This window comes from Colias eurytheme, chromosome 8 (genome assembly GCF_061535395.1).
Source record: "Colias eurytheme isolate Ceu_HAF_F1 chromosome 8, ilColEury1 Martin Lab GWU primary, whole genome shotgun sequence".
Taxonomy (NCBI): domain Eukaryota; kingdom Metazoa; phylum Arthropoda; class Insecta; order Lepidoptera; family Pieridae; genus Colias; species Colias eurytheme.
The window spans coordinates 1863814-1891778 of record NC_142987.1 but is presented as its reverse complement, the minus strand read 5'-3'; the positions used below and the strand labels follow the sequence as shown (position 1 = coordinate 1891778).

Sequence of the window (27965 nt, the reverse complement as noted above, 5' to 3'; positions counted from 1 at the left end):
ACTCTAATAGTACTATCGCTATATTAATAAATGCTACACAAACACACATAACATGTAACCACAATATTAGCTGTGACCATTCAATTGATATTATTGTTAAGATAAATGCCCATTATGTACTTGACTTTATAACAACGAGTTTAGTGCTATCGTTGTTGTTCGTTTGAACGCGACATTGTAGTGTGTGTACGTTTTTAGTATAAAATTTAGGGTAAGTTAATTTCCTAATCATTTTTAGTACTAGGATAGTGTTATATTATCTGTAACCGTAGCTTAGTTACCTAAGTATCAGTTAGCTATTTACCTATTGTTAAAATGTTGTTCTTTAGGCTTGCGAATAGTGTAGATGCTAATGTTTGCTATTGAAGTATAAATTACTGCGATTAATAAATTCCTTATGTTAATAAATTATTTTTAATTATGTTATTATAATTATGGTAATGAGAAAATTATAGTGCATATCATTTTTAATTGCATCTATATGGGGTACTAACATTTGAAAAAACGATGTTATATTTTGTTTTTGAGGTTTATTATTTACTAAAATTAATTGTGAATTGTGATTAATAAATTCCTAATATAAATTAATTCTATGTTAAGTAATAAAAAATAAGTATGGTCATGTGCATTTATTATAATTCTAAATTGCGTTTATCTAACTAGTGTACTAACATAATAATATGAATAAACGATGTTATTAAGTTTTAGTATAAGATAAAATTAAATTTGATGAATCACGATCATTAATAACACAACCATCACTTGCTTAGAAATTGAACAATATTAGTTTTTTATTTTACTATTATTGTCAGTTGTTTATATTTATTTGTAACATATATAATATAGCCTATAACCTTCCTCGATAAATGGGCTATCAAACACCGAAATAATTTTTCAAATCGGATCAGTAGTTCCTGAGATTAGCTCGTTCAAACAAACAAACAAACTCTTCAGCTTTATAATATTAGAATGTACCTATAGGTTAAAATGTGAATAAACATAACTGTACGATTTCATGTTTTATTTAAAAATATTATAAACATTAAATTTTCACTGAATTGTTCAGATAACAAAATATTTTTTGTAGTCATATCATACGCTCATAAAATGTTTATTACTTTTAAATGTACATGTAGGTAATATTTTACGTAAGAATGAATATCACGATATTGCATGTTTCCGAACAAACAGTTTAGGGTCTTATAGATCTTTCAAAGTCAGAAAACACAATGGTATAACTAGCTGGATCCTGCGGCTTCACTCGCATGGTTATTACTTACCCGTTTTAATTTTATCTCCTACCTTGGGCAGCCAGCCTGGAAGAGATTGCTGGTAAGCGATAAGGCCGCCTGTACTGTCTTAATCCGTTTATTGTATACTTGTGAATATACTTGGTGTGGTACATATAAATAAATAAATACTTATCTATAACCATGCAGATTCGATTTTTGCGAAAGAGTAACAACAATCCATAGAATTTATGTAGGTATACAAGTACAAATAAACACTCAAAGTACCATTCAACTCTCTCTACCATAAAATATTTCAATTCATACAAGTCGCATATGAGGTGTGTTTTAAATTTTATTAGCTTATTATAATTTCTACTCTCGCCTATTAATATTTTACGGCGTAGCAGTAAAATAGGCATTAGATAGCGTTCTATTTTTAGACTAAAATATGTAACAATACCAAGTAGGTACGGTCTACATAGTATGTTATGGTAATTATCCATACTAATATTATAAATGCGAAAGTAACTCTGTCTGTCTGTCTGTTACTCAATCACGCCTAAACTACTGAACCAATTTTCATGAAATTTGGTATGGAGATATTTTGATACCCGAGAAAGGACATAGGCCACTTTTTATCCCGGGAAAATGATGTAATCCCGGAAATCCCACGGGAACGGGAACTATGCGGGTTTATCTTTGACTACGCGGGCGAAGCCGCGGGCGGAAACCTAGTATCTAATAATTTGAAGAAGAATGAACTTATGATAAGAGTAACATACAGTAATTAATCTAATATTGAATGATTCTTTAAGTCATCATCGAGAATCGAGCATTGAGATAATATTAATAGGAGACGACACCGCCTACATCACTTAAGTTCCACTCAACATACGTCACATGACGTATGTTGAGCGGTATTTTTTAATGGTTTTAATTTTTAAAGTGAAACGCATCAAACATGCCTTCGTGTGTGTTACGATATTGCACAAATAATGCAAATAATACGGAAAAGTGCAAAGGAATAACTTTCATCGTTAAGTACCTAACTAAATAATAATTTTTAAAACTTAGTTAGAGCAAAAAAATGGCGCACAGATTTTGTTCGTGGTGTCTCCTCCATACGTAGTAATATTATCTCAATGGAATCGAGTAGGATTTTTTTACTTGCAATACTTACCTACGAGTTAATGATAAGGTCACTTGAAATATAAGAACACATAATATCATATTTATTGTGAAATACATCACTAGAGACGACTATAATTTATTAATTGCGATCCACGGTAGTATTTAAAATTATATTAAATCAATTAATAGTACGTCTGCTAATTAATATGATGAATGCAAAAGTTTAAATTAATTCATGCATTCCGTTCATATCAATTTGAGTATATTTTTCAGTTTATAGATAGAACTTCTAAAACGAAAAACTGTTTCGCCAAAGCCCAAATCGCCAAAAAACCTTAGAAATTAAAAACAAAACTTTCAGATGACAGAAGTGACAGCACAAGGCGAAGCGGCGTTGCTTGAAAAAGCGCGGCAAAAGTTTGTTTTGACGTTTGGTGTCAAACCCGTTGCGGCGGCAAGCGCGCCCGGCCGCGTTAATTTGATTGGTGAACATGTTGACTATTGTGAGGGTTTTGTTTTACCTGTGGTAAGTTTTTCCTTGATATAAAATATAAATGTACGTAATTGATAAAAAATCTGCAATGAAAAATGATCACAAAATATTGTAAATCAGTAAAAAAACATTTCTTAAAATTTATTGGACGTCTGTTGCTAATGAAAATAATTATGTATTAAAATATAAATTACTAATTAAGTTATTCAGCGATACTTTTTTAAACATAATAAGAAATTTTGAAAAAATATTCTAAAACTTTATGACTGTATGTTTACAATATTCTTCAATACACTTCAGAAAACGGTTTTATCCAAAACACAAACGACCTTGAACCTCAGTGTTTGGTGTAACCTAAAGGACGACGATCGGCTTTCATTAAATAAAGAGTAAATCTGCGAACGCGTTTATTAGACGGTTTTATGCAATTACGAGACAATCAATATTAATATAGTCATTACTGATGTTTACAAAACAAAGGCGTTATTAGTTTTTGAATAATTGATGACAGTCTTTAATCCTGTTACGGATTGTTATGAGACATTCAACTTGGCAGACGATGTAGTGTTTAAGATCAATCATTATAATTTAATTCAAACTTTTATTTCGATTTTACTTGGCTTTGTTTTTATCTGCGAAAAACATTAATATTTCTTTACGAAAACTTAAAAATTAATTCTTTATAATAATATTTATTATTTATAGTATTTTTGCCTTTTAGAGCCCAGCAAAGTCGAATAAGCTGTTTGGTAGATTTGCACATACATTTTAGAGCAGATGAAAATTTAGGAATTTGTCGTTAGAAATAAAAAGGTTTTCTGTAATGTTCTGTATTGCTTTATTTTTCTGTTGGTATATATTTATAATTAATGTTATTGCTACCTATAAAAATTATGACAATATGAACATGGCAAATAAAATCCATTATTTTTTCTCCAGGCCTTACCATTCACAACAATAGTAGTTGGTGCATACAACAACCTGGATGAATGCCGGGTCCACTCCATCCTGGCGAGCGGTGAGGAACTGAAGACCAGCTTCGTGGCCACATCATCAGGGACCCTGGTTCCAGGGGAACCAGCCTGGGCCAATTACGTGAAGGGAGTGCTTGCTAAGTTCCCAGGTAAGGATTGTAATAAGTATTCAGGGTAAACATTTTGCAACAAAGTTGAAAAATATGATGCAGATTTTCTGGCAACACTGCTTGTTGTAGAGTTGATAAAATGTTCACGATCCAGAAGTGTTACATAGTTACTAATCTATACTTAATATTATAAAGATGAAGAGTTTGTTTGATCGCGCTAATCTCAGGAACTACTGGTAGGATGTAAAAAAATCTTACGGTGTTAGATATCCCATTAATCAAGGAAGGCTATAGGCTATATTATAATATCATCACGCTAAGACCAACAGGAGCGGAGCCACCCAGGTGAAACTGCGAAGCGCAGCTCGTATGAACTAGGTATATTTCTATTAGAAATCAAATTATAAAGAAACTCCTCTCAATTTTCTACGACGCTGATAAATCTGTAGGTTACAGACTGTAGCTATAAATAGAAATTGAATTTAATAAAGTGCCAATTTATTGCGTATCATCAATTTAGAAAGTAATCGACTTACATAACTATAAAAAGGTACATGTTCATTCTCGTTTAAAATAAATTGCGTTTGGAAAAAATGTTTTTGGTAAGTTATTTCGATTCTTGGGTGCTTAATTATGTTACACACATAAAATTTTGTGGCATTTTAGACCCTGATACCCTATCTCTCGCTCGTGAATTTTTATTTCAAATAATATGAACAGCGTAACTTTTTTACTTTAAAATTTATTCATAATTTTCTACACCTTCACATTTCATTTTCGAACGTTTCAAATTTGAAAACTCAAATCTATGATTTATCTTAACTCTATATTTTTACAAGTTGTTGAATAAAATTGTTCATATCCAGTAAATACTTTGAGGTCATGCCCTACTTGAAAACTAGAATAAAGTAATAATAGTGAAAAAAGTAAAACAACTGAAAAGTATATTTAGAGAGAACTATAATATTTTAAGTTAAATTCGAGTTTATTATTTCCTAAAATAAAAAAAATGTGTGTGGCACTCGAGGACTGCGGACTGCCGCGGTAAAGCTATTATTGCATAGCATCGCATCGCTGTGCCGGTTGGAGTGGGGGGGGGGGGTGTTAGGTTTTTTCGTTACAGAATTTTTACATTCGGTCGTCGCGCTCAAAGTCTGAGATAAAAGCTATGCAATACCTTAAAACTTAATAAGAAACTGTCCTAAACATAATTAAGTTATTTCTTAAAGAAAACAGCTCATAGCTCGAAGGACCTACTTACTTCAAATCTATTTCAAGTATTCCCAAGATACGAATAACTTCATAAAACGTATATGTATGCAATATGCATTAATGTTATGAATTTGAAATTATAATTGTTCCAAGAACTAGCTCAAAGATCTAAATTTCGTCTTTATTTCGTGCAGTGCATTATATTATCAACGAATTTCAAAATGATGTTCAGTAAATATTTGTGAGGAAAATTCATTTTTCTGAAGTACTTTTAATATACTTATATAAAAAGAAAATGTTATTGCATATGCTTTTATTTGCATACGTCTCTACATAGTATAAAACAAAGTCGTTTTCTCTGTCTTCTATGTCCCTTTGTATGCTTTTAAATCTTGAAAACTACGCAACGGATTTTGATGCGGTTTTTTTTAATAGATAGAGTGATTCAAGAGGAAGGTTTTAGGACATATATATAATTTATTAGGTTTTAGACAAAGCGGGCATAGCCGCGGGCGGTAAGCTAGTTTATTACAAACAATTTATTTTACACAATGTAAACAGTCGTTAAAATAATCTACGAATATGACCAAGATTGATTATTAAGTAGTAAAATTAAGTTGCATAATAATAGTTTAGATAACCCTGTTTTATTGCATCCTCTATGTTGTTTATTCTTCTGGTATATTATATTTTGAGATTCCCAAACATTTCTCTTGTCAAACGTAGGTCCCAAACGAACGAACTGCATTATGTTACAATAGAAGCAGTTAAGTCAATATAAAAACAAAACCAATTTCCATCAGAAGAGAATAGTATATTAATCTGAACCTTAAATAATTTATAAATTTTTCACGCTTTTCATATACCAATCTCCACTAAAAAGTAATAATAGATACTAATAAAACGTTAGTAGAAAGCCTAGTCTACTTGTTAATTAATACTCGTGGATTCAATGACCCAACTATGTATTAATTGAAACATCTGCCTTTCAAATTAAAGTCAAGTTCAATATCCTTTGTCCTTGATCAGTAAATGACCGGTCATGCACCCGTCTTCCTGTCTTGAGGGAAAAGGGTACGGAAAAGTGACCGCTCTTTTTATATTGATGGGTATCGAAAAGGGACATGAAAAATAGTGTGAATCTTTGTAAAAGGGTCAGCTGCGGTCAAGGGTGGAGAGGTGTGAATTGTTAAGGATTGAAAAACCACTAGGTACCTACATAAGTACATAGTATAAAACAAAGACGTGTCTAAATATGCACGAGATAATTTTGTTAAGTAATTTAATTTATACATATACCTTATAGGTTATAGCGCATAAGGATATAAGGCTTCATAGCTATTCTTAAAAAAGTGCGTGTGTGCCGAGCACACGTGTCAGAAGTGAAACTTCTTTAGCAACATTCAAAAGATACCAAATTGTCGCCCTACTCCATAACGCGACGTATTGCTATGATTCGAATGAAATTTACTCTCAAAGTGCATAAAGAAGTTTTATTTTAAAAATATACCAACACTTTCCTCATAATTTTTTAGAGTACAGAATTTGCCTAATACAATTTGTCAATTTCTAAGAAAAATAATAATAAGGATAAGCTCTTCACGGACGACTTTTTGCGCTAGGAAATTTCCCTTTTCAGTGAATATGTATTATGTATTATATGTATAAAAATTCAATTGGTACGAATTTAAATGTATACAGTTATAAAACAGGATTTATTAACTGGCCTTTAGAAATGTTTCAAAATTAACTTTTCTATTAGAAAGTTGTATTAGTAGGTCTAGGAAATACAATAAAGCTAAATTACTAATAAATATGAGATTTTATGCAGTTTTCTGTTAGTTAAAGAACTTTCTAAATCGGTTAAGAAATTAGTTACAATTAACGAAGAAACAGATCTTTCCTGTTTATTATAACCATATTATAACAGTGTATAGGTAGATATTAATTATTTATGTATTAAATAAGCATTACTATTATGTAAAATATTACGTTTATTCATTGAATAGATGAGTAATGGAAGTTTAAGCCTGTTGGCACTTCTTTGTTCATATTTATTGTGCCCAATTGTAACACAATTCGAAATTATATAAATTATTTCATAAAATGCTATAGGTACAATTATTTGAATTCGAAGGAACTGTTTATTTTACTGTTGCTAAGGCTTATTTATTTCTTCTCAAAGTTCATCACATAATAGACACTTCAATAGGCATTTGTTTCTATCGAGGCGGAAATTTTGAAGTGATACTTCTTTAGGCGCGTTGAGGGTAAAACTTCAAGGTCGCGTCATGGCAATACCGTCACGCCATGGAGAAAGACGACGATTTTGGTATCTTTGAATCTTGCTTAAGAAGTTTCACTTCTGACACGTGTGCTCGGCACACACGCACTTTTATTATGCGATTGTAGGTATTATATTTATTATCTGTGCCGTATGTATTTTTCGTTTTTTCAGTGAAGGTTCGCGGGTTTGATGCTGTGATAGTGTCTGATGTGCCAATGGGCTCCGGGGTGTCGAGTAGTGCGTCTTTAGAAGTTGCCTTTTTCACATTCCTCGAATCTCTTACTGGAAAAAGTGTTGAGTAAGTTATTTTTTTAATCACTTAGATTTTTGATCAACTCTATCATGTATGGCGTATATCCATAATAAGGCTATATATTATCATCACGCTAAGACCAACAGGAGCGGAGCAATGCGGGTGAAACCGCGGAGCATAGCTAGTAGGTATATAAGAAAAAGATAAACTAATGGAAACCTTTGGAATATTACTAAATTCAAACCTTAATATTAATTATACTTTCTTATATAGTATAAATAAACTTTATTTTATCTCCAGCCCTATAGAAAAAGCCAAATTATGCCAGAAAGCAGAGCACGACTTCCCGGGCATGCCTTGCGGCATTATGGACCAATACATCGTGACTTTGGGAAAGAAAAACCACGCTCTTCTTATTGATTGTAGGTAAGTTTAGTAATACACGTTGTGTTTTGTTAGAAATACACTTTTATTTAAAACTAGCAGTCCGCCCCGGCTTCGCCCGTGGTACATATTTACGTTTTCTCTACCTAAGAACCATCCTCGTACTTAAAGGAATATAATAAAAAAAGAATTATCGAAATCGGTTCAGCCGTTCTCGAGTTATGCGCTTACCAACACATTTTGCGATTCATTTTTATATATAAGAAGACTAGTGGTCCGCCCCGGCTTCGCCCGTGGTACCTACATGTTTAAACTATCCTATCTCTCAAGTTGGATCGAACTGCACATGGTGTGCGAATTTTATTATAATCGGTTAAGTGGTTTAGGAGTCCATTGAGGACAAACATTGTGACACGAGATTTATATATTATATTAAGATATATTATATCTAGATATACCTAATATTATTCTTTGTTGAAGAATTCTTTATTACTGAAGAACACATAAAATTCAGTTTATATGGAATGTAATTTTATTTAAGTATATTACAATCTGAATTTGAAAATGATTGTTTTAAAATTATAATTGACATTGTTTTCTATATCAAAAAAAAACCGTGAAAAAGGAACCACTTAAGTCAGAACGTATTGAAATTAAATCATAAATTATTAAATACTTAATAGTAGCTAACGCTACTAATATTATAAAGCTGAAGGGTTTGTTTGTTTGAACGCGCTAATCTCAGGAACTACTGGTCCGATTTGAAAAATTCTTTCGGTGTTAGATAGCCCATTAATCACGCTAAGACCAACAGGAGCGGAGCAATGCGGGTGAAACCACGGGGTACAGCTAATAATTTAAAAAGTTCTACCTTTCTTTCTTTCATTATTTCTATTATGGTATTACGTATCAGTAATGAGTATATTTAATATCTAATATATATTATAAAGGCGAAAGTTTGTAAGGATGTATGGATGTATGGATGTTTGTTACTCTTTCACGTAAAAACTACTGAACCGATTACAATGAAATTTAGCACACATATAGAGGGTAACTTGGATTAATACATGTGATAGGTTTTATCCCAGAAATCCCACGGGAACGGGAACTATGCGGTTTGAAAACGCGGGCGAAGCCGCGGGCGGAATTCTAGTTACCAAATAAAAGACAAAAGGCAAGTCACAATATAAAATCCCCTATTTGCACATGTCTCACATAAGAATTCCATACAGCTATTTGTGGCTTATCAAAATAAACAGTCTCTCGTTGACATAGTATGTAATTACGTATTTTAGCAACTATCCTCACTTGGCGTGCACTTTATTATTATTTTCTTCACTCGTGTAAGTTTTAATTTAGAAGGTTCTGGATCTTTTGTAACACGCTATATTTTGGTGGTAAATTTTCTGTGTAGGGTTTGGAAAGGACTGCCCCATTTTCGTTGCTATATGCTGTCTATTTTTTGTAGCCTTCAAAGTGTTTCAAACTTTGCTTGAACAAGTCAATAACTGCGTTAAAAACAACCGACTTCAAACTTGCACTTGCAACATTTACAAAAACAGACAAAAATGCTCATAAAATAAAAACTACTGGGCCTATACGAATAAAATTTTCATGGGACCAATTCGACACCATCCCGCAACGAACAAAAAAAGAATCACGTAAATCGGTTCAGAAACCACGGAGTAATCGGTGTACATACATAAAAAAAAAAAAAAAAAAACATACCGGCCGAATTGATAACCTCCTCCTTTTTTTTGAAGTCGGTTAAAAAGAGGAAAAGCTTGTGTTGCCTTTATGCTAAATAACTTAAATACCTACTAAATACAAATATTATTATGTATTCTTTGAACCTTACTTTTTCTACCGCGCAAAGCGCTTCTAAATATAACTTTTCATAAAGTTTTAAACTCTGGAGTTTTATTGGAAAATTTTACAAGACTTCCCTATAAATTTTCCAGTGTCAAGTGTGAAGTTAATTTTCTGTATTTGTTAGCACATTAGTATCGTGCTAATAGGTTTTCCTCGGCGCTACTAGTTTATTTTTAAAACTTATTACTGGTAGTAAGCTTTTATATATGATCTTGTTACTGAAAGTAATATAACAGCTATGTAGGTGTATCTTGTCTAAATGTTGTATTAATTTGAAGGTTTTGATGGAAAAATGTATAATATATTTGATATACATAAAAAAAGACGTGTGGCACTCGGGGACTGCCGCGGTAAAGCTATTGCATGCTGTGCCTTCAAGCCACACCTCCGTGCCCGTCGGAGTGGGGAGCGTGAGGTTTTTCGTTACTAAATTTCTGGATTCGGTCCCCGCGCTCAAGGCCCGCGATAGAAGCTATGCAATAGCTTAATAATGTTGTATTGAATATCAAAACAAAAATATTATTCGAAAATAGCTTTTAAATTACGTAAAAATTTAATGTTTTTCATAATTGCATTTCTGCTCAGATTATCATGCTAACTATTCTTAAATTGTTCCTGTTATTTGTATATTAGCTTATAAAAACAAACACACTAAATAAACACACTAACAAAAACGACAATAAATTTTAAAGATAAAAAGGGACACACTTATTTTTTACACGTAAATTCTAGAAATTTTTAAAACTAGACATAAACGGTGCGGAATGCGTTTATTTTCTTGGACTACCGTGACGTAAGAAATAAAATAGACGATCAAAGGATTGAGTTATCGATAGAGTTGATCTCTTCAAACAGTATTCAGCACGATCGAATGAAACGTACTTCAATTGTATTTGTCACAATTATTATAGCTACGATACTAATATCGATACTAACGTGATAATGTGGGTCTATAATAAAATGTGAAAGTCTATCTTCTAGGTTTCTGACATGAGAATTAATTTGATCAAGGTTTGAGAAAGATTAGAGCTAGCGCAAGAGCAACCTTGTGTCTCCGCAACTGTTTTGTTTCTCCCATCATTCTATAATAATAAAAAAGTCTCCGTCTCTCTCTTCCCATAGAGTTGATGGGAGAGACAAAATAGTTGCTCTTGTGTGCTATCTCTTATCGGCCGGTTTCTGAATTGTGTTGACGTTAAAAACATCTCAAATCATACTAAATGTTGCTTCAACTTTTTCTTGTATGTGTCATAAGCTTTCTCAAACCTTAATCAAATTAATTCTCAATGCATAAACCGGCCTAATGTCTGTTCCTATTTGGATGAAATTTAAATTCATAAGGATAGGGAGAGTTGAAACGTGCGCTACTCTTTATTTAAAAATTAAACCCTAAAGAGTAGAAAAAATGGGCACTGAAACTTAAAATGCTTGGCAACAGAGTCAGTAACCTTAAATGACATATTATAATTATTCTATTATATTGTACCTACCATTAAGTCGCCATCCAACCAAGCTCTGTAGTTCTGTACTCACGTCTATAAATTAACAATGTAAAATAAAACCTAAAAATAAATATATACAGGGTGTTCCACTATTGATATACTAAGCTTAACCCTAGAAAGATAGTCTGCGTCAAAATGACTCATGCGTTTTCGAAATATAGCTGTATCTTTTTAAATGTCGCGAATCCATAACTGTGCGTTTAGGACATTTCATAACTCACTGGTAGAAATCCTATGGTATACATATCAATAAAGTTAATCTAACCGATTTTGAAATATAACGACTACGTGAGTCAAAATTACGCATGATTATCTTTACCGTGACTTTTAAGATTTTGAATTCTATGGTAGTTTGAATATTTTTAGCTTATTATTACTGTATATTGTAACTTATGTTATAAATTTATGTTTATACATGTTGAAGCAAATATAGAAAACTTTTTCTATCCCCAATTGGGGATAGAAAATTGGAAGAATATTGTATACTGGCCGCTCTTATGCAAAGCGATGAGGGTCCCTGTGAAGATACCGATAGTGAGGTAGGAGGACCACGAAATTGAAGATGACGAGTAAAGTGACATAGAAGAAGCTTTTCCTGATGAGATACAAAGCAAACATGATATATTACATTCAAGCAAAAGGCGGAGTAGATGCATTAGACCGAATGTGTTCCCTGATGTCCTATAGTAGGAAGACAATGAGTTGGCCAATGGCTTTATTTTATGGAATCATTAAAATTGCCTGCATATTGCATATTAAATTTATAGCCACAATGTTAATAACAAAGTACAAAAACATCCGAGTCAAAAAAACGTGAAATATAGACGCATGGAACTGTCTTCTTTGTTTATGCGTGGGGGTTTAGAATCACCAGCTTTGAGAAGATATTTGCGTGATAATATCTCCAATTTGTTGCCAAATGAAGTATCTGGTACATCGTAAGAAAGTACTGAGGAGACCTTCAGTAAAAAAACGTATTTACTATACTTTTATCCGTCTGAAATAGGACGAAAGGCAAATATGCGTCCTGCAAAAAATGTAACATAGTTATATTATGTTGTGAGTATATGTTGATATGTCCTAAAGTTGTTTCTCACTAATTTTTCATATAACTATATCTACAAAATTTATATAACATATAAAAAGTCTGATAATTGTGGTAAAAAGTAAGTTTTTATAAGAAACAATACGTGTTACAAGAATTGTTGATTTAATGCAGACGTTTAATGTTTTCGTCTTTTTATATATGTAAAAACAATAATAAATAAATTGTCTGTAGTATTAATTATTCTAATATAACTGTAAATATATAAAAACTTAAAATTTATGGAAAAAATAATAATATACCTCGACTTAGAGCGATTTAAAAAACATGCGTAAATTTGACGCATGACTATCTTTCCCGTACTACTCAATATGATTATCTTTCTAGGGTTAAAGGAGGTTATAGTTTTGCAAACGCTGAGTACATAAAAAATAGTTAAAAAATTCCAGTCGAAGTTTTTTTCAAATAGATGAATTCTTAAGACTCTTATGTGTACACTGTACAGTGTACACCCCTAACAAGCAACCCGCCCAGTTTTGCTACCAGTACGTGACCTATCGTTTAGGATTATGTTTTCATAGACAAAATGCTCACATTAGCGAAGCGGTATATCCCGGCTGCGCGAAGCTAGAGAAGAAAACATGGATTTTCAGGACAAATTTTGCAAACATTTTTTGATGCAGTTTTGTTGTTTAAGTATTTTTTACGTGATCAGTGTATGCAAAACTACAAGGCCCTTCGCTCTTAGTATAGCAATAGTGGGACAACCTGTATATTATAAATATATATTATTCTTCTAATTGCCTTTCATTCAACAACAACCAACAACGAAATAGGCAAAATATTATGACAAGGATCACATTTAACACCCACTCTCTTCATAACAGATTCAACAGAGTTAAGCTTTTTGCTAAATAATCCGTGATTAATTTCAAATACTTGAGCTGTGCGATATAATATCAGATGACAATAACAAAGTACTCGAGAATTGAACCCGTTTCGTGTTGTAGTAAGACTTTAACTAGCTGTGCCCAGCGGTTTTACCGGCGTTGCTCCGCTCTTATTGCTCTTAGCGTATACACATATCCTTACTTAATAAATGGACTATTTTTAAAACACAAATAATTTTTCAAATCTGTCCAGATTAACACTTTCAACAAACAAACTCTACAGCTTTATAATATTAGTATAGGTTATTCATTTAAGAAGTCAACTTATTTATGTTTTATTTATTATTTAGTCTAGGTGGGTACCTATATTATGTTATATTACCTACCCACGCGTGTCTGCTCTCTAAAGGAATATTTTTTCCACGTTTTTTTATCACGTGACACTTTCTATTGTATTATTTATTATGTCCAGTTGCGTAAATATGTGTCTATGTTATTATCTTTATATCTAACAAATAATAAAAAAACACACATTCCAAGTCCCAAATTATTGGTTCAATTTTCTAGCTTAACATTAATTAAGAGCTATATTTGGCTTTATAATCCCTATTGACATAAAGTGTTATGAAACCAATCAGGCTTGTAAAGCCTATGGATATTCATTAAGACTTCATTGAATCGATGTTTTAATGTTTGTTTATTAAAACAATATAATAAATAAAATAAACCTACAAACATATTTCAGTTTTAATTATATAAAATTGAAATCATTATAAATATTTTACTTTTGAAAAAATCCCGAACCATGATATTTTGAATAAAACAATTTTAATTTTTGAAAATAATTTATTTAATGTTTGCTACAGGTCGTTAGAAGCAAAACAAATACCACTCGAAGCGGATGACACAGTGATACTAGTAGTCAATTCGAACGTAAAACACCAGCTAACAGGCAGCGAGTACCCGCTGAGACGTGCGCAGTGCACGGAGGCCGCGAGCCTACTGAAGGTGCAGTCGTTGCGGGACGCGCGTTGTGAAGATGTTGAGGGTAGGTTGATATTTTTTTAAGCTATTGCATAGCTTCTATCGCGGGCCTTGAGCGTGGGGACCGAATCCAGAAATTTCGTAACCAAAAAACCTCACGCTCCCCACTCCGACGGGCGCGGAGGTGTGGCTTGAAGGCATAGCATGCAATAGCTTTACCGCGGCAGTCCCCGAGTGCCACACGTCTTTTATGAAGTGAAAACTTCTTTAGCGGCGTTGAGCACTTTTTCTGTAATGGGTATAAAATCTTAAACTCGCGTCAGGACACGTGACCTGATCGAAAGAGCGTAAGACGGATGGATATCAAACATGCTCAACGTTAATAGTCAAGTTTTCACTTCTGCCGGCACTCCCGGAGTGCAACCCGTCTTTTTTTTTTGTTGTACACAGTCTCTGACCTCTAGCTGAAATAAAGGGATGTATGTAAGATTTATGTATGTATTTTTGCGGTATGACTACAATGGTAGATATGATTGGAAATCATGACAGCTAGCTGTGTTAATAATGAGTGTGAGGTTCAATTTAATGGGTGATATTTTACAAATGCAATTTTTTTTAAATTTGTTTAAAAATATTGTAATTGCATTTTTATTTTTATGCCTTATTTGTTATGCAACTCATAATAAAACAACTTTTTAAAAAAACCTACTTATAACTTAACTTTAAATAACAATGGCCTTTAAATAATAATAACGGCCTTGTATTGTTCTTTTATTAAAATTCATCTAAGTGGAAGAGTCTATATTCTACCAAAGCCTTAAGTACCTACATTTCAACAATTATTTCATTCAACCATTCATCTGATTTTTTTTACAAAATAGTAGCTTCATTTAAATCAAAGTAAGTAGAAATTATCAGTCAACCGTTTTTTCAACGGACGAATAATTCAAATTTCATGCATAACATGTTATCTACCTATTGTTAAACCGGTTGCTTAGCAACGCTTGACAATAACGTCCTGAATTCCAAGAATTGCTGTTGCTAAAAAAGTTCCTTGAGTTGTGAGTAATTTTACAATGGTTCATCCTACTAATATTATAAATGCGAAAGTTTGTGAGGATGTGTGTGTGTGATTGTTACTCTTTCACGCAAATACTACTGAACCGATTACAATGAAATTTAGCACACATATAGAGGATAACTTGGATTAACACATAGGTTTTATCCCGGAAATCCCACAGGACAGGGAACTATGCGGGTTTTCCTTTGAAAACGCGAGCGAAGCCGCGGGCGGAAATCTAGTTCTACATAAACGTAAGAAGTTTTTTGTCAAACTAGCCCATTGATATATTATGTTAAATAACGGGAGTAATTTAAAAATTAATTTTGAAATTTTCGAATCTAAATATTCAGAACATCAGGCATATTAAAATTGTAAAAAAAAAAACATGTAAAAACAATTTATTGACTGCAATATAATACAAAATGACCATTTTTAGTGTAGATAACATGCATTATTTTAATTAAGAAACAATAAAAATATTTTGACGTGACAGCGTCTTATAATTCGATAAAGCCGGTTGCACGCACGAAAAAACATGACTCATGCGGCGTTACCTCGCTCTGAGGCGTTCCATGTAAGTGCAAGCGAGAGCGCGGAACGAGCGACAAAGAAGCACAATCGGACGTTGTCACGTTCTACTATCGTCAGTAAACCGACTTTACAGACAACCAATTTTTTTTTGTTAAGTTTTTTACTTTATAGGTGAAAATTAATTACCTATTTGCTTTTGGTGTTTCCACCTCGCAACAGATTCTCGAATAAAATTTTCCTTATTTCGTTGATTAAAAAAGTTGTAATAAAGCTAATGAATAAAACTTTCATACATTTCAATTGAATTACATGTTTGTTATATTAAATACTAGAGGTCCGCCCCGGCTTCGCCCGTGGTACATATTTCTCAATAAAAGGTAGCCTATGTCCTTTCTCGGGCATCAAAATATCTCCATACCAAATTTCATGCAAATTGGTTCAGTAGTTTAGGCGTGATTGAGTAACAGACAGACAGACAGAGTTACTTTCGCATTTATAATATTAGTATGGATTCGTAGAATTTAAGAACTTTATATATCGACAATATCTTTATAAATTTTTGTTTCCATTGACAATAAGTCTATGCTCATTTCACACTAAATTACCACAAAGTATCCCTACTTGGTCCATAATTAATATTATAAATGCGAAAGTATCTGTATTTTCTTCACGCCTAAACATCTAAACCGATTTAGATGAAATTTGGTACAAATATAGTTCAATACCTGAGAAAGGACAAAGAATAGTTTTATCGCAGAAATTCCACAGATACGGTAATTTAAATTTGACCACACGAGCGAAGTTTCGGGCAGCTAAATAAAAATAAATAAATAAACTTATAATTGTTTTATCGAGAAAACAAATATATTCTCATCCCATATTAAAACGTGATAGATCAACAATGCATTTAAATTTCGCATAAATTTTATAGATTCAAAGAGAGCATTGTTAATTATGTTTTAATTATGAAGTTCTCATTTGTATTCTGTTGAATAACACATGTATTTGTTTTGGTGATTTCAGTTGTAGTGTAAATTGTATGAATTTCCATGAAACATAATATAAGGACAACTATGTCATCGGCTTTATAATAATGTGAAATATTAAAAGAGCAACTATGGAGTTTCTTGCCGGTTCTTCTCCATTGATACTGTTTTCCGAATCGGTGGTAAATGTTAAAAGTATGTTATGTCGACTCAAAAGTGATTCTAGAATTGAATAAAGAAATTTTTGAGTTTGAGTTTGAAATAATAATAATATTCATCTTATACAAATATGCGATAATTTGCAAAATTAAAATACAATGCATTTTTTCAGCATGATCTTTTGATAGTTTTGTATTATTTTTGTAATTTTCTGTATTTAGTATATGGTCTCACTATGGTATGGGAGAGATTTTATTCTCTGACCAATCAATTTTTAATTTTGTTTACAAGCCAATTTTCTGTATATTAAGAATTTTAATGAGTCTCCAGGGATCCAATCTTAGTCTTCTGTATTATTACTCTCTAAGATTATACCTTAGTCAAGGAAAAATAATGAAAACAAAGAAATAATTTAATTTAATTTTAGTTTCGCTGACTATTGAACACCGCTTTATGACTCTTGATATAAGGAGATATTTTATACTTGGTGAAGCAAATTCTATATTTATTTAAGGTTTCTTTGAAAGTTACCAAAACATCTTGAACCACATAATATTATGTTGATAATTAATCTACGAACTGGATATTCAATATAATATAAGGTCATACGTTATGGTTATATCGTAATAACCCAGGCCCCGGAATCACAGACACAATAGAAAATCTATTGTGTCGTGGACCGATCGGGCCGCTAGGGGCTCAATGGGTTAATCTTATTATATATAAATCTCGTGTCACAATGTTTGTCCTCAATGGACTCCTAAACCACTTAACCGATTATAATAAAATTCGCACACCATGTGCAGTTCGATCCAACTTGAGAGATAGGATAGTTTAAACATGTAGGTACCACGGGCGAAGCCGGGGCGGACCACTAGTATGTATATATAAATCTCGTGTCACAATGTTTGTCCTCAATGGACTCCTAAACCACTAAACCGATTATAATAAAATTCGCACACCATGTGCAGTTCGATCCAACTTGAGAGATAGGATAGTTTAAACATGTAGGTACCACGTTCGAAGCCGGGCGGACCGCTAGTTACTTATATATTATTTTGAATAAATAACTAAATGTATAATTGAATGAAAAAAAAACACACCCAATTTCACTAACTACATTGAGACAAGGTCAAGGAAACAATCAAACATCTAAATAACTATACCTACCTATCTTCATTCTCAGAGAAATAATCCAACATATCCAAATAATTATAATTCAATTAAATTCAAACAATTCAAAAGGAACACATATTTTAACAGTAATTTATTTCCAGAACTAAAATGGTTAAAAACCGATCCGGACGTGGTAAAAAGAGCAGAACACGTAATAAATGAAATCGCCAGGACGGAAAAGGCCGCAACTTTGCTGCCGCTAAAGGATTTCAAAGAGGTATTTAACTTCAATAAAAACGATTAAGACAAAGTGTGATGAGCTTTAGACTGTGTTTCTAGATTGTGTATTAGCAACTTCCTGGAAAAATCAAGTTGGAACTTGGAACTATATAGGAATTAAGTCATGGAAGCAGGAAGTGTTTTAAGATTGCTCTGGTCTTTTATTGGATTTCTTATTTTATTGTATTTTTGAAGTGAAACTTCTTTATCGGGGTTGGAAAAAAATTTAGTGTAAAATTTTTTCGTTACGCGTGACATTTTTCCGTTACGCGCCATCTTTTTCTTCTCCCTAGTCCCTACCACGCGTGATTTGACGTACCTATTTCTGTAAAGTTGCATATAGTAAATTATTTTTTGAAAAATAAGGTCATAATGAAGTTTCACTTCTGACGTGTGTACACGCATACATTTTATTGTGTTTGTGTGTCAAAATATTGTATAACAATATTTAAATATTAAGGTCGTATTCTTACTATCTTTTACTTTCGTATTTTTATTACGTAGGTATATTATTGCGTATCTTTTACTACATTTTTATAATGTTGTATTTTTGAATTGAAACTTCTCAAGCCCGTTAAAAGTATAATTTCAAGGATGCGTCATGGCATTACCGTCACATCATGGAGTATGGCGACGATTTTGGTATCTTTGAATCTTTCCAAAAAGATTTCACTTCTGACACACACAATCTTTTTTAATATTTGTGAGGTATTTCTTTTTTGATTCAAAATTTTGAAAGTAATTTTAAACAGCTTATAAATCGTCAAATATGTGATATTGGAAACCCAGATTCATAATATTACGATGATCTGACAAACGTGTTATAAGCAAGAAATGCGAAAATTTCACGGAACTAATTCCGAGAATAATTATAAACAGGAATTTCAATTATAATATTCTGTTTATTAAACGTAAATTTCAGTAAATAATTACTTGCGGAACAGGAAAAATAAACTTTAAAGGAATGTTGAAGTAAAATAATATTTGATGGAACACTGCCTAATTCCGTTAGAATACGTTCGATTATTATTTGGCCCTGTTGACTTACAAACATCCAAACATCCATTCACCTGTATGTTTGTATGTAACCGACTTTAGATACTATCATCTTAATATATATAAATCTCGTGTCACAATGTTTGTCCTCAATGGACTCCTAAACCACTTAACCGATTATAATAAAATTCGCACACCATGTGCATGCAGTTCGATCCAACTTGAGAGATAGGAAAGTTTAAACATGTAGGTACCACGGGCGAAGCCGGGGCGGACCGCTAGTGTATTTTATAATTTATATCTAAAATTTATTTTGTTAACTTGCCAAATATAATGCAATATGGAATTTGTAAGGGAAGGTACTGTCTTCTGAGATACAGGTAATTACCTAGTTCAGAAGGCAGAGCAATATTGTAATGTTATATTTGAAGTTGCTAATAAATTTTATTTAGCTATTGAATAGCTTCTATCGCGGGCCTTGAGCGCGGGGACCGAATCCAGAAATTCCGTAACGAAAAACCTCACGCTCCCCACTCCGACGAGCGCGGAGGTGTGGCTTGAAGGCATAGCATGCAATAGCTTTACCGCGGCAGTCCCCGAGTGCCATTTTATTACAGATCCTAGATAAGTGTACAAACTTTGAATTAAATCTGTCCGTATATCGGTTACATACAAACATATAGCTGAAGCTAAAAAAGCGAGTTAATAAAATTAATATGTGAAAGTTTATATGTTTGTTAGTTATTATAGTTGTTAAAAACGTGTTTCTATTAGGTTGGGCAACTATTCTACGAGTCGCACGATTCCCTCAGCAAGCTCATGGAAGTGTCCTGTCCAGAATTGGACGAACTGGTCCAAATAGTGAGGTCTTGTCCCGGGGTGTATGGGGCTAGGATGACTGGGGGCGGTTTTGGGGGCTGTATGATCGCGTTGGTAAGAAAATTTTATTTAATTTGTGGTAACAGTATAAGGGAATTGGACGAACTGGTCCAAATAGTGAGGTCTTGTCCCGGGGTGTATGGGGCTAAGATGACTGGGGGCGGTTTTGGGGGCTGTATGATCGCGTTGGTAAGAAAATTTTACTTAATTTGTGGTAACAGTATAAGGGAATTGGAGCAACTGGTCGAAATGGTGAGGTCTTGTCCCGGGGTGTATGGGGCTAGGATGACTGGGGGCGATTTTGGGGATGTACGATCGCGTTGGTAAGTATTTTGTTTAAATTGTTGATAATATATTAATTTTATACGAAATATTTTCTTTGCTTTTTGAATATTAACACTAACAATTATATAACTTTTAACACGCACACTTTTAACACAAAATAAATAATGTTTAGGTGAGTATTTTATTTGATTGTACGCGAGTACAAGAGATTAAAATGCAGAATTATTTCTGCTCTCTTATCTATTAAGTTATTCAAAATTTCAATTTACGACATTTTTTTAAATGTTTAGGATGGCCTTATTAATTGAATAGTAGGTAGTAGCCGTAGTACGCATCCAGAACAGAACTTAAAAAGCAACCCTCTTATTATTCTTGCGATATTGAAATAAATAGACAAATAACGAACATAATATATTTCAGTTTCACATTATTTACTGTACATACATTTGTGAGTTAATTAAGAAAGTGGCAGTGACTTGTGTAATTTAATCGATTTAAACAGTTCAATGAAATATAAGTTTTAATTAAAATAGTTCATTGATATTTAACATTACATACATTCATGCATGAATGATGTAGACTCATACACATAATGGCTCGAGGCATTCTTGTTTTTGAAATTTAATATGAATACTTTTATATTTACTACAAATTTAGTTTTAATCCTACTAATCCTACTAATATTATAAATGCGAAAGTTTGTGAGGATGTGTGTGTGTGTGTGTGTGTGTGTTTGTGTTTGTTACTCTTTCACGCAAATACTACAGAACCGATTACAATGAAATTTAGCTCACATATAGAAGGTAACCTGGATTAACACATAGGATAGCTTTTATCCCGGAAATCCCACGGGAACGGGAACTATGCGGGTTTTCCTTTGAAAACGCGGGCGAATCCGCAGGCGGAAATCTAGTAATAAATCTATAAAAGTGAGGTGTCTGAACAATTATTATATTTTCGTATATTGTTTTGGAAACAGCTGGACCATTTTTACGATTTATTGTGTGGCAGATAGTAACATAAAATAAGTACTTTGATATTTTATGGCAATAATAATGTCTTTTCTATTGTTTTGTGATTACAAAGCTTATTTGTCACTGAGTGTAATTCGTACCTCCTGGCATAACACGTGTATCGATTACTAACAACTTCTTAGAACTAGCTTACTTAAATTAATTTAATTTACCTCCTGTGGATTCTCTATAGGTAAATATTTTTATTTTATAATAACACTAAATTCATATGTTATTTAGAGAGATTCCTCAACGAATCACAATGGTACACATATCGTTTTTTTTGTATAACATTGGATTTTTAGAATGTATATTTCATCACGATGTGTATTGCAATTTGCAATATACATATAATATCGTTAAATTTCCACTATCAGTAAATCCTTTTTTTAAGATAATGCTAACATACTAGCATCCCTATACCACAGAATAAAGTGAAACATCCCTATACCCGAAATTTTGTGGGTCATTTGTAACAGGATGGCAGTTCTACAGGGGTCTTAGTACGCAATGACAAAAAGAAAAATGATGGTCAGAACGCTGATACCGGATACCTTAAGATACTGTAATATAAAATGTTACAGTATCTTAAGATAAAATATTATAGTATCTTCACCGTGTGTGACGCGCTTAATAACTAGTAGTGCTAACTATACCAGAATACGCACAAAAATATCTAAATTGATTCACCTATAATCCGCTGAAAAGCTGACATACAGATAGACGGGATTACGCGTGCATTTAAATATTGGATTGGATTCTATATAGTATAACTCGAACTATATTGAAATCGACAACTTTTTTATTAACAACTACGTTTTGCCCGCGGCTTCTCCTGCGTTGTTTAAAAGTTAACAAATTACACCTACAAGTTCCTTTTGAACCACTATCAGTTAATCGTATAAAAACGATGCGTATTTTTACCCGACTGCCAAAGAAGGAGGGTAATGTTTTTCGAGTGTATGTAAGTATGTATGTATGTCTTTTCCTTTGTGACCACCTGTAGCCTAAACGGCTTGATGGGTTTTGATGTATGAGGTATCGTTAGATTTGTCTTGATTACGGGAGTGTCATAGGATACATTTTATCCTAAAAGTCCCACGGGATAAAGACATAATAATATTTTTTTAGTGTGCAGTCGGGTATTTTGTTTTTTTAATAATAATTGTCTTGTTAAAAATCTAAGCAGACATAGGGCGACGCTGGGAAGCGACTTTGTTTTATACTATGTAGTGATTACATTATTGCAAAATTATCTAGTATGACTGAATTGTTAAGTGAAAAAGTAACAGTATATTTATATTTGTTAAGTAAGATAATTGCTTTGAAAAGTAGTGCTTAGAACTGTTATTGTGAATTACATGCGAAAAGGAGACTAATAAAGTTGTGATTGTATCACAGAATACATAATAGTAGCTAAACGCTACAGAATGGATAAGTACTCTCCGCCTCCCGCCAAAATTAAATACTTACCTCACCCCGCACGATCAGCCTAAAAATGGTCCACATTTTTCTACAAGGACGATACGCAACGAAGATTGACAACATTAATCAAATTGACTTTTTTGAAAGTAATTTTTTTATTTTGGATTTGTGATTATCGTTTTTCGTAGAAAATGGTTAGATTGCTGTTTACGGATGTATTCCATCAGAAAAACGCGAATTTTTTTTTACGCTAGTCACAAATGTGCCAACCATATAGCGTTAACGGCGTTAACACACACATTTGCAGTTTCTACAGTGTGACTGACAAAACGATGATTTTGTATGGAGTGTTCGGGGTGTGATTGTATTTTTAATATTAATCGACGCGCAAAAGGGAAATTTTTAAAATAAATATGTTGTATTATTATTAAAAATAACTTTGCATATTTGAAGAAATTAATTTCCTTTCACAATATAAGCAAATTAGTATCCACCAACGCGTCTACGGGTATATTTTTAAATACCAAAAAAGTAGATAATATTTTATTTTAGGACCCTAATTATAGTTGAAATGATAACAAATACCACTTGACTAACTATGACAAATATGAATATTAAAAATGTGTTTCCATACGTTAAACGTTCTTGTATATTCTTCTTCTTCTAATGATCTCAGCTCCGTTTTAAATGCTATAAAAAGTATGAAACTTGAAATTTACAATCGAAATAAATATTACTAAGGGCTGATTTTTCAATCCTTGGTTAAAATTTATTCGTTGATTGTTGAATAACGTATTAAACTACCATTTCAAAAATGTATTCTAATTACCTGCATTTGACAGATTACAGGTGACATTTTAATATTATCGTGTAATAATTTATTGGACGTATAAGAGCGTATACGCACTATGCGGGTAACCGCATTGCGGGTAGCCGTCCGGCTGACCGCAAGCACAATTATGTACGTAATATTCATTTCTATGCGCACTGCGATGCGGCTACCGCAGACTGATTACGTACATAATTGTGCTTGCGGTCAGCCGGACGGCTACCCGCAATGCGGCTACCCGCATAGTGCGTATACGCTCTAAGTTTTAACCAAGGATTGAAAAATCAGCCCTAAATATACTTCATTTCTTGTAATTATTATTGTATTGTCACTGACTGTCATCTGTCCGTTAAAAGTGGGTCAAAATCAAGTTTAAACGAGATGGTTACGTTCAAACAAGTGAAGCTTTAAAAACCGGTTTAAAAGGTAATTGTGTATATGTGTACATGTATTTATGACCATTAAAATCGTGTGTAATTTTCTGAAATACTTCTAGGATTTTCACAATTCTAGATAATATTAAGTTTGTCTGAATTTTCTCTTCATAGCTTTCGACATGTTCGGTTTGTATTCTTGATATTTTCATCACGTATTAAGGGTCGATAACATGGCCTTTATATTCTTTCAGGATCTCTTAGGATAACATCATTTTATTGCGTTTTCTATTTTTAGACTTAAAAGTAGGTACATATTACTAAATATATAGTTCCGTTTCGTTCGCTTGTTAGGTTATTCAAGCGTACATTTGGTTATTTTTAGATAAATATTGCAGGACAACTTTCACACACGGCACAATCTGATCCCATACTAAGGTTTCGCTTGTTTTATAGAAACCAGATGGCTGATAAACATACATATATAATTTTTAAATAAATACTAATATAGACAATTAACACCCAGATACAGAGCAAACATCTATGTTCGTCACACAAATATTTGCCCCGGGTGGGAATCGAACCCACGACCTCTGGCTTGGAAGGCAGGGTCACTACCAACCAAGCCAACGGTCCATTTCCTAAATATGAAGTGTCATTTCAAAAATAAATAAAAATTGTTTTAAAATTTACTTTTAAGGAGGCTAACAATACTCAAATACCAGCAAAATGATAGTTGCAACATTATGTAATAACTAGCTTTCCACCCGCAGCTTCGCCCGCGCAGTCAAAGAAAAACCCGCATAGTTCCCATTCCCGTGGGATTTCCGGGATAAAACCTATCCTATTTCCCAGGGTAAAAAGTAGCCTATGTCCTTTCTCGGGTATCAAAATATCTCTATACCAAATTTCATGCAAATTGGTTCAGTAGTTAAGGCGTAATTGAGTAACAGACTGACAGAGTTACTTTCGCATTTATAATATTAGTATGGATAGCGTAGCACTGCTACGTAATGCTACGAAATGTGTACAAACTTCGTAGCTTCGGTGATTTACCCTAAGGCCTTTATGATGTTCTAAATACTGAGTTCACAATTTGTAAGAAAAGTTTTAAATAGGAAAACATCTGTTTTATCTAACGTACTTATTTCTATAATAAAATAATCAGAAGCATAATTACAGATTAATATGAACGCGTAGCGAAAGTAACTCTGTCTGTCTGTCTGTTACGCTTTCCCGCTGAAACCTCTCAACCGATTTTGATGAAATTTGGCACAGACAATTTTTAGACTCTGAGAAAGAACATAGGCTACATTTTATCAAAACACCACGCGGGCGAAGCCGCGGGCGGAAGCTAGTATAATATACATACGTTTGCTTATAGTATTATGTATAAAAAATAGGATAACAATAGAGTCCATTTTTGCTTCTCAAACTCTACCCTTAAATCTATTTTTAATCTTATATATAAAAATGAATCCCAAAATGTGTTGGTAAGCGCATAACTCGAGAACGGCTGAGCCGATTTCGATAATTCTTTTTTTATTATATTCCTTGAAGTACGAGGATGGTTTTTATGTAGAGAAAACATAAACATGTACCACGGGCGAAGCCGGGGCGGACCGCTAGTTCATAATATTATTCATATCAATTCCTTGCTTTGACCTATTAAATATGTACCGACTACAGACAACGTTACATTTTTTTTATAGATAAATCATCTTTCCCCTTGCGTTAAGTCAGGCGTAAGGGCCAATATTATGTTGTCGTTTAGGATTTTTTCCAATCCCTTCACAAACGAAAATTTTACATTTAAAAAGAGACAGAAGGTTTTCAGGGGTTTTTTCAGGGATCGACTGCCTCCTCGGTTCAGTGGTTGACGCGTGAGCGTAGAACTCAGGTGTCCTGGGTTCGATTCCCGACGAAGAAAAAAATGTCTTGGTCTGGCAGGACACAGAAAAATGATCACCTACTTGTCCCTTTTTTATAGTGGGGAAATCTTCCAAAGATACCCACGGCCCCAGGGGAAGGAGCCGTGGGTTATGTCGGAATCTTACCGACTAAAACCCCACTGTGTTCCGTCGACTACCTACGGTCGAGTGATGAAAGCACTTCAATTATATGAATTTGCACTTTTTTGGAGTTGTGTTCAAGTTACTATTTCTTGAAAAATAAAACATTGCAATTGATACATTTACATCGAAGTGCTAATTAAGTTTTCCTAGAATTTATCTTCATCAAAGTCGACGTAAAAACTTGTTAAAAAATAAATGAACTATTGTTTTCAGTTCTTTGTGAACGAATTTTATACATAAATTTTATACACAAAATCTTTCCGGGAATGTTTAAATAAAGGGCGATTGCAGAAAATATCTCTTGGGGCTTAGCGCGGTATCCTGTTTCAGAGGAATTATTACAAAAATCCTGAGCTTCAGAACACTTCTGAGAATTGAGAGGAAATCCCATACATGCCAAAATAATTTTATGCAAATACAGATAATCAAATCCCGACGTTTACAAAATTTAAGCCATAATGTAATCATTTGTTACGCACAGACTAGAAACACGAATATAATTAGAATTTCTTCTATTTTTTTTTGTATTCAATATGATAAAAATCAATTTTAACAGTATATTAATAAAATATAGGTACATCGAATAGGAAACGGTTTAGGAATAAAATAGAAGACGACCTCGATTCCTACTAAGCTATCTTCAAGTGATAATATTAATATAACATTTCATCTTGGAAATCTATATTCGTAATATATTTTATTTATTCTACACTCATTGCTTCATACCTTTACACAATGGGCAGCGTTGGCCCATCAAATTATCGTCGATGTTTGCCGCCATTACGAAAATTATGAAGAAACAACTACAATTACGGTCATACACATTTAGGCCCTCTACACTATCGTGAATGTCTCTACTCGCCCAACGCTGCACATTATAAAAGAGGGCCCATTACATTTCTGTGGAATCTATAGGACAATATAACATTACAAAGTATAAATATAGAATCAATAGACACATTTCCCGCTAAATCTCTTTACACTAAAAATTCATACACTCGAATAACATATTATCTTTTTTCTAGCTAAAATCCTCATAAATTTTATTAATATTACATTTTTTACAGGCACGAAAGGAATCTGTTGAAGAAATAAAGAAGAAAGTATTGTCACAATACAAAGGGAAACCAACTTTCTTTACTTGCAATCCGAGCGATGGTGCGAAGGTCTTACAAGTGTAATGTTATATAGAATAAATTGTTGTTTTGTTACTATATTTGTTTTATTTTACACCTCATAAATTATATTATAGAAAACACATATTAGCTGATGGACTTTGTTCTCTTATGACTGGAATAGTTAGTTTATTTACTTGTTTTTAAAACTTACAAAATAAAGACTATTTTTTTCCGTATTGGAGTTTGGTAATAACAACTGTGACATGAAAATTTTAATACATTTACATACAGTATAAAGATAAATAAATAAAACATTTATTTATAATAATAATTATTAAGTGGTTCGTGATTCCACATTCTTCATTCGACCCGCAAGGGACTGGAACATGTTTCCTGAATCTGTGTTCCCCGACGAGTACAATATGGGGGTCTTCAAGCGTAGATTGAAAGGGTACCTACGAGGGAAGC

General features: G+C 32.9%; 1 protein-coding gene across 1 annotated transcript; it reads left to right on the top strand.

The window, feature by feature from the left end:
- The first annotated feature begins 119 nt into the window (after nucleotides 1-119).
- LOC149906281 (galactokinase-like) lies at nucleotides 120-27590 on the top strand. Its single transcript, XM_090104590.1, has 9 exons — nucleotides 120-211; nucleotides 2725-2889; nucleotides 3796-3979; nucleotides 7611-7737; nucleotides 7993-8118; nucleotides 14252-14433; nucleotides 18386-18501; nucleotides 20274-20432; nucleotides 27447-27590. Exons 2-9 carry the CDS (start codon nucleotides 2725-2727, stop codon nucleotides 27558-27560), a joined length of 1173 nt encoding a protein of 390 aa, XP_089960716.1. The 5' UTR covers nucleotides 120-211; the 3' UTR covers nucleotides 27561-27590.
- The last annotated feature ends 375 nt before the right edge of the window (nucleotides 27591-27965 follow it).

Excerpts from the sequence above, each read along its gene's own strand:
- LOC149906281 (XM_090104590.1), top strand. The coding sequence starts at position 2,725 with ATGACAGAAGTGACAGCACAAGGCGAAGCGGCGTTGCTTGAAAAAGCG. Across the intron at positions 2,890-3,795 it reads AGGGTTTTGTTTTACCTGTG|GCCTTACCATTCACAACAAT; the intron begins GTAAGTTTTTCC and ends TTTTTTCTCCAG. Across the intron at positions 18,502-20,273 it reads CGCTAAAGGATTTCAAAGAG|GTTGGGCAACTATTCTACGA; the intron begins GTATTTAACTTC and ends TGTTTCTATTAG.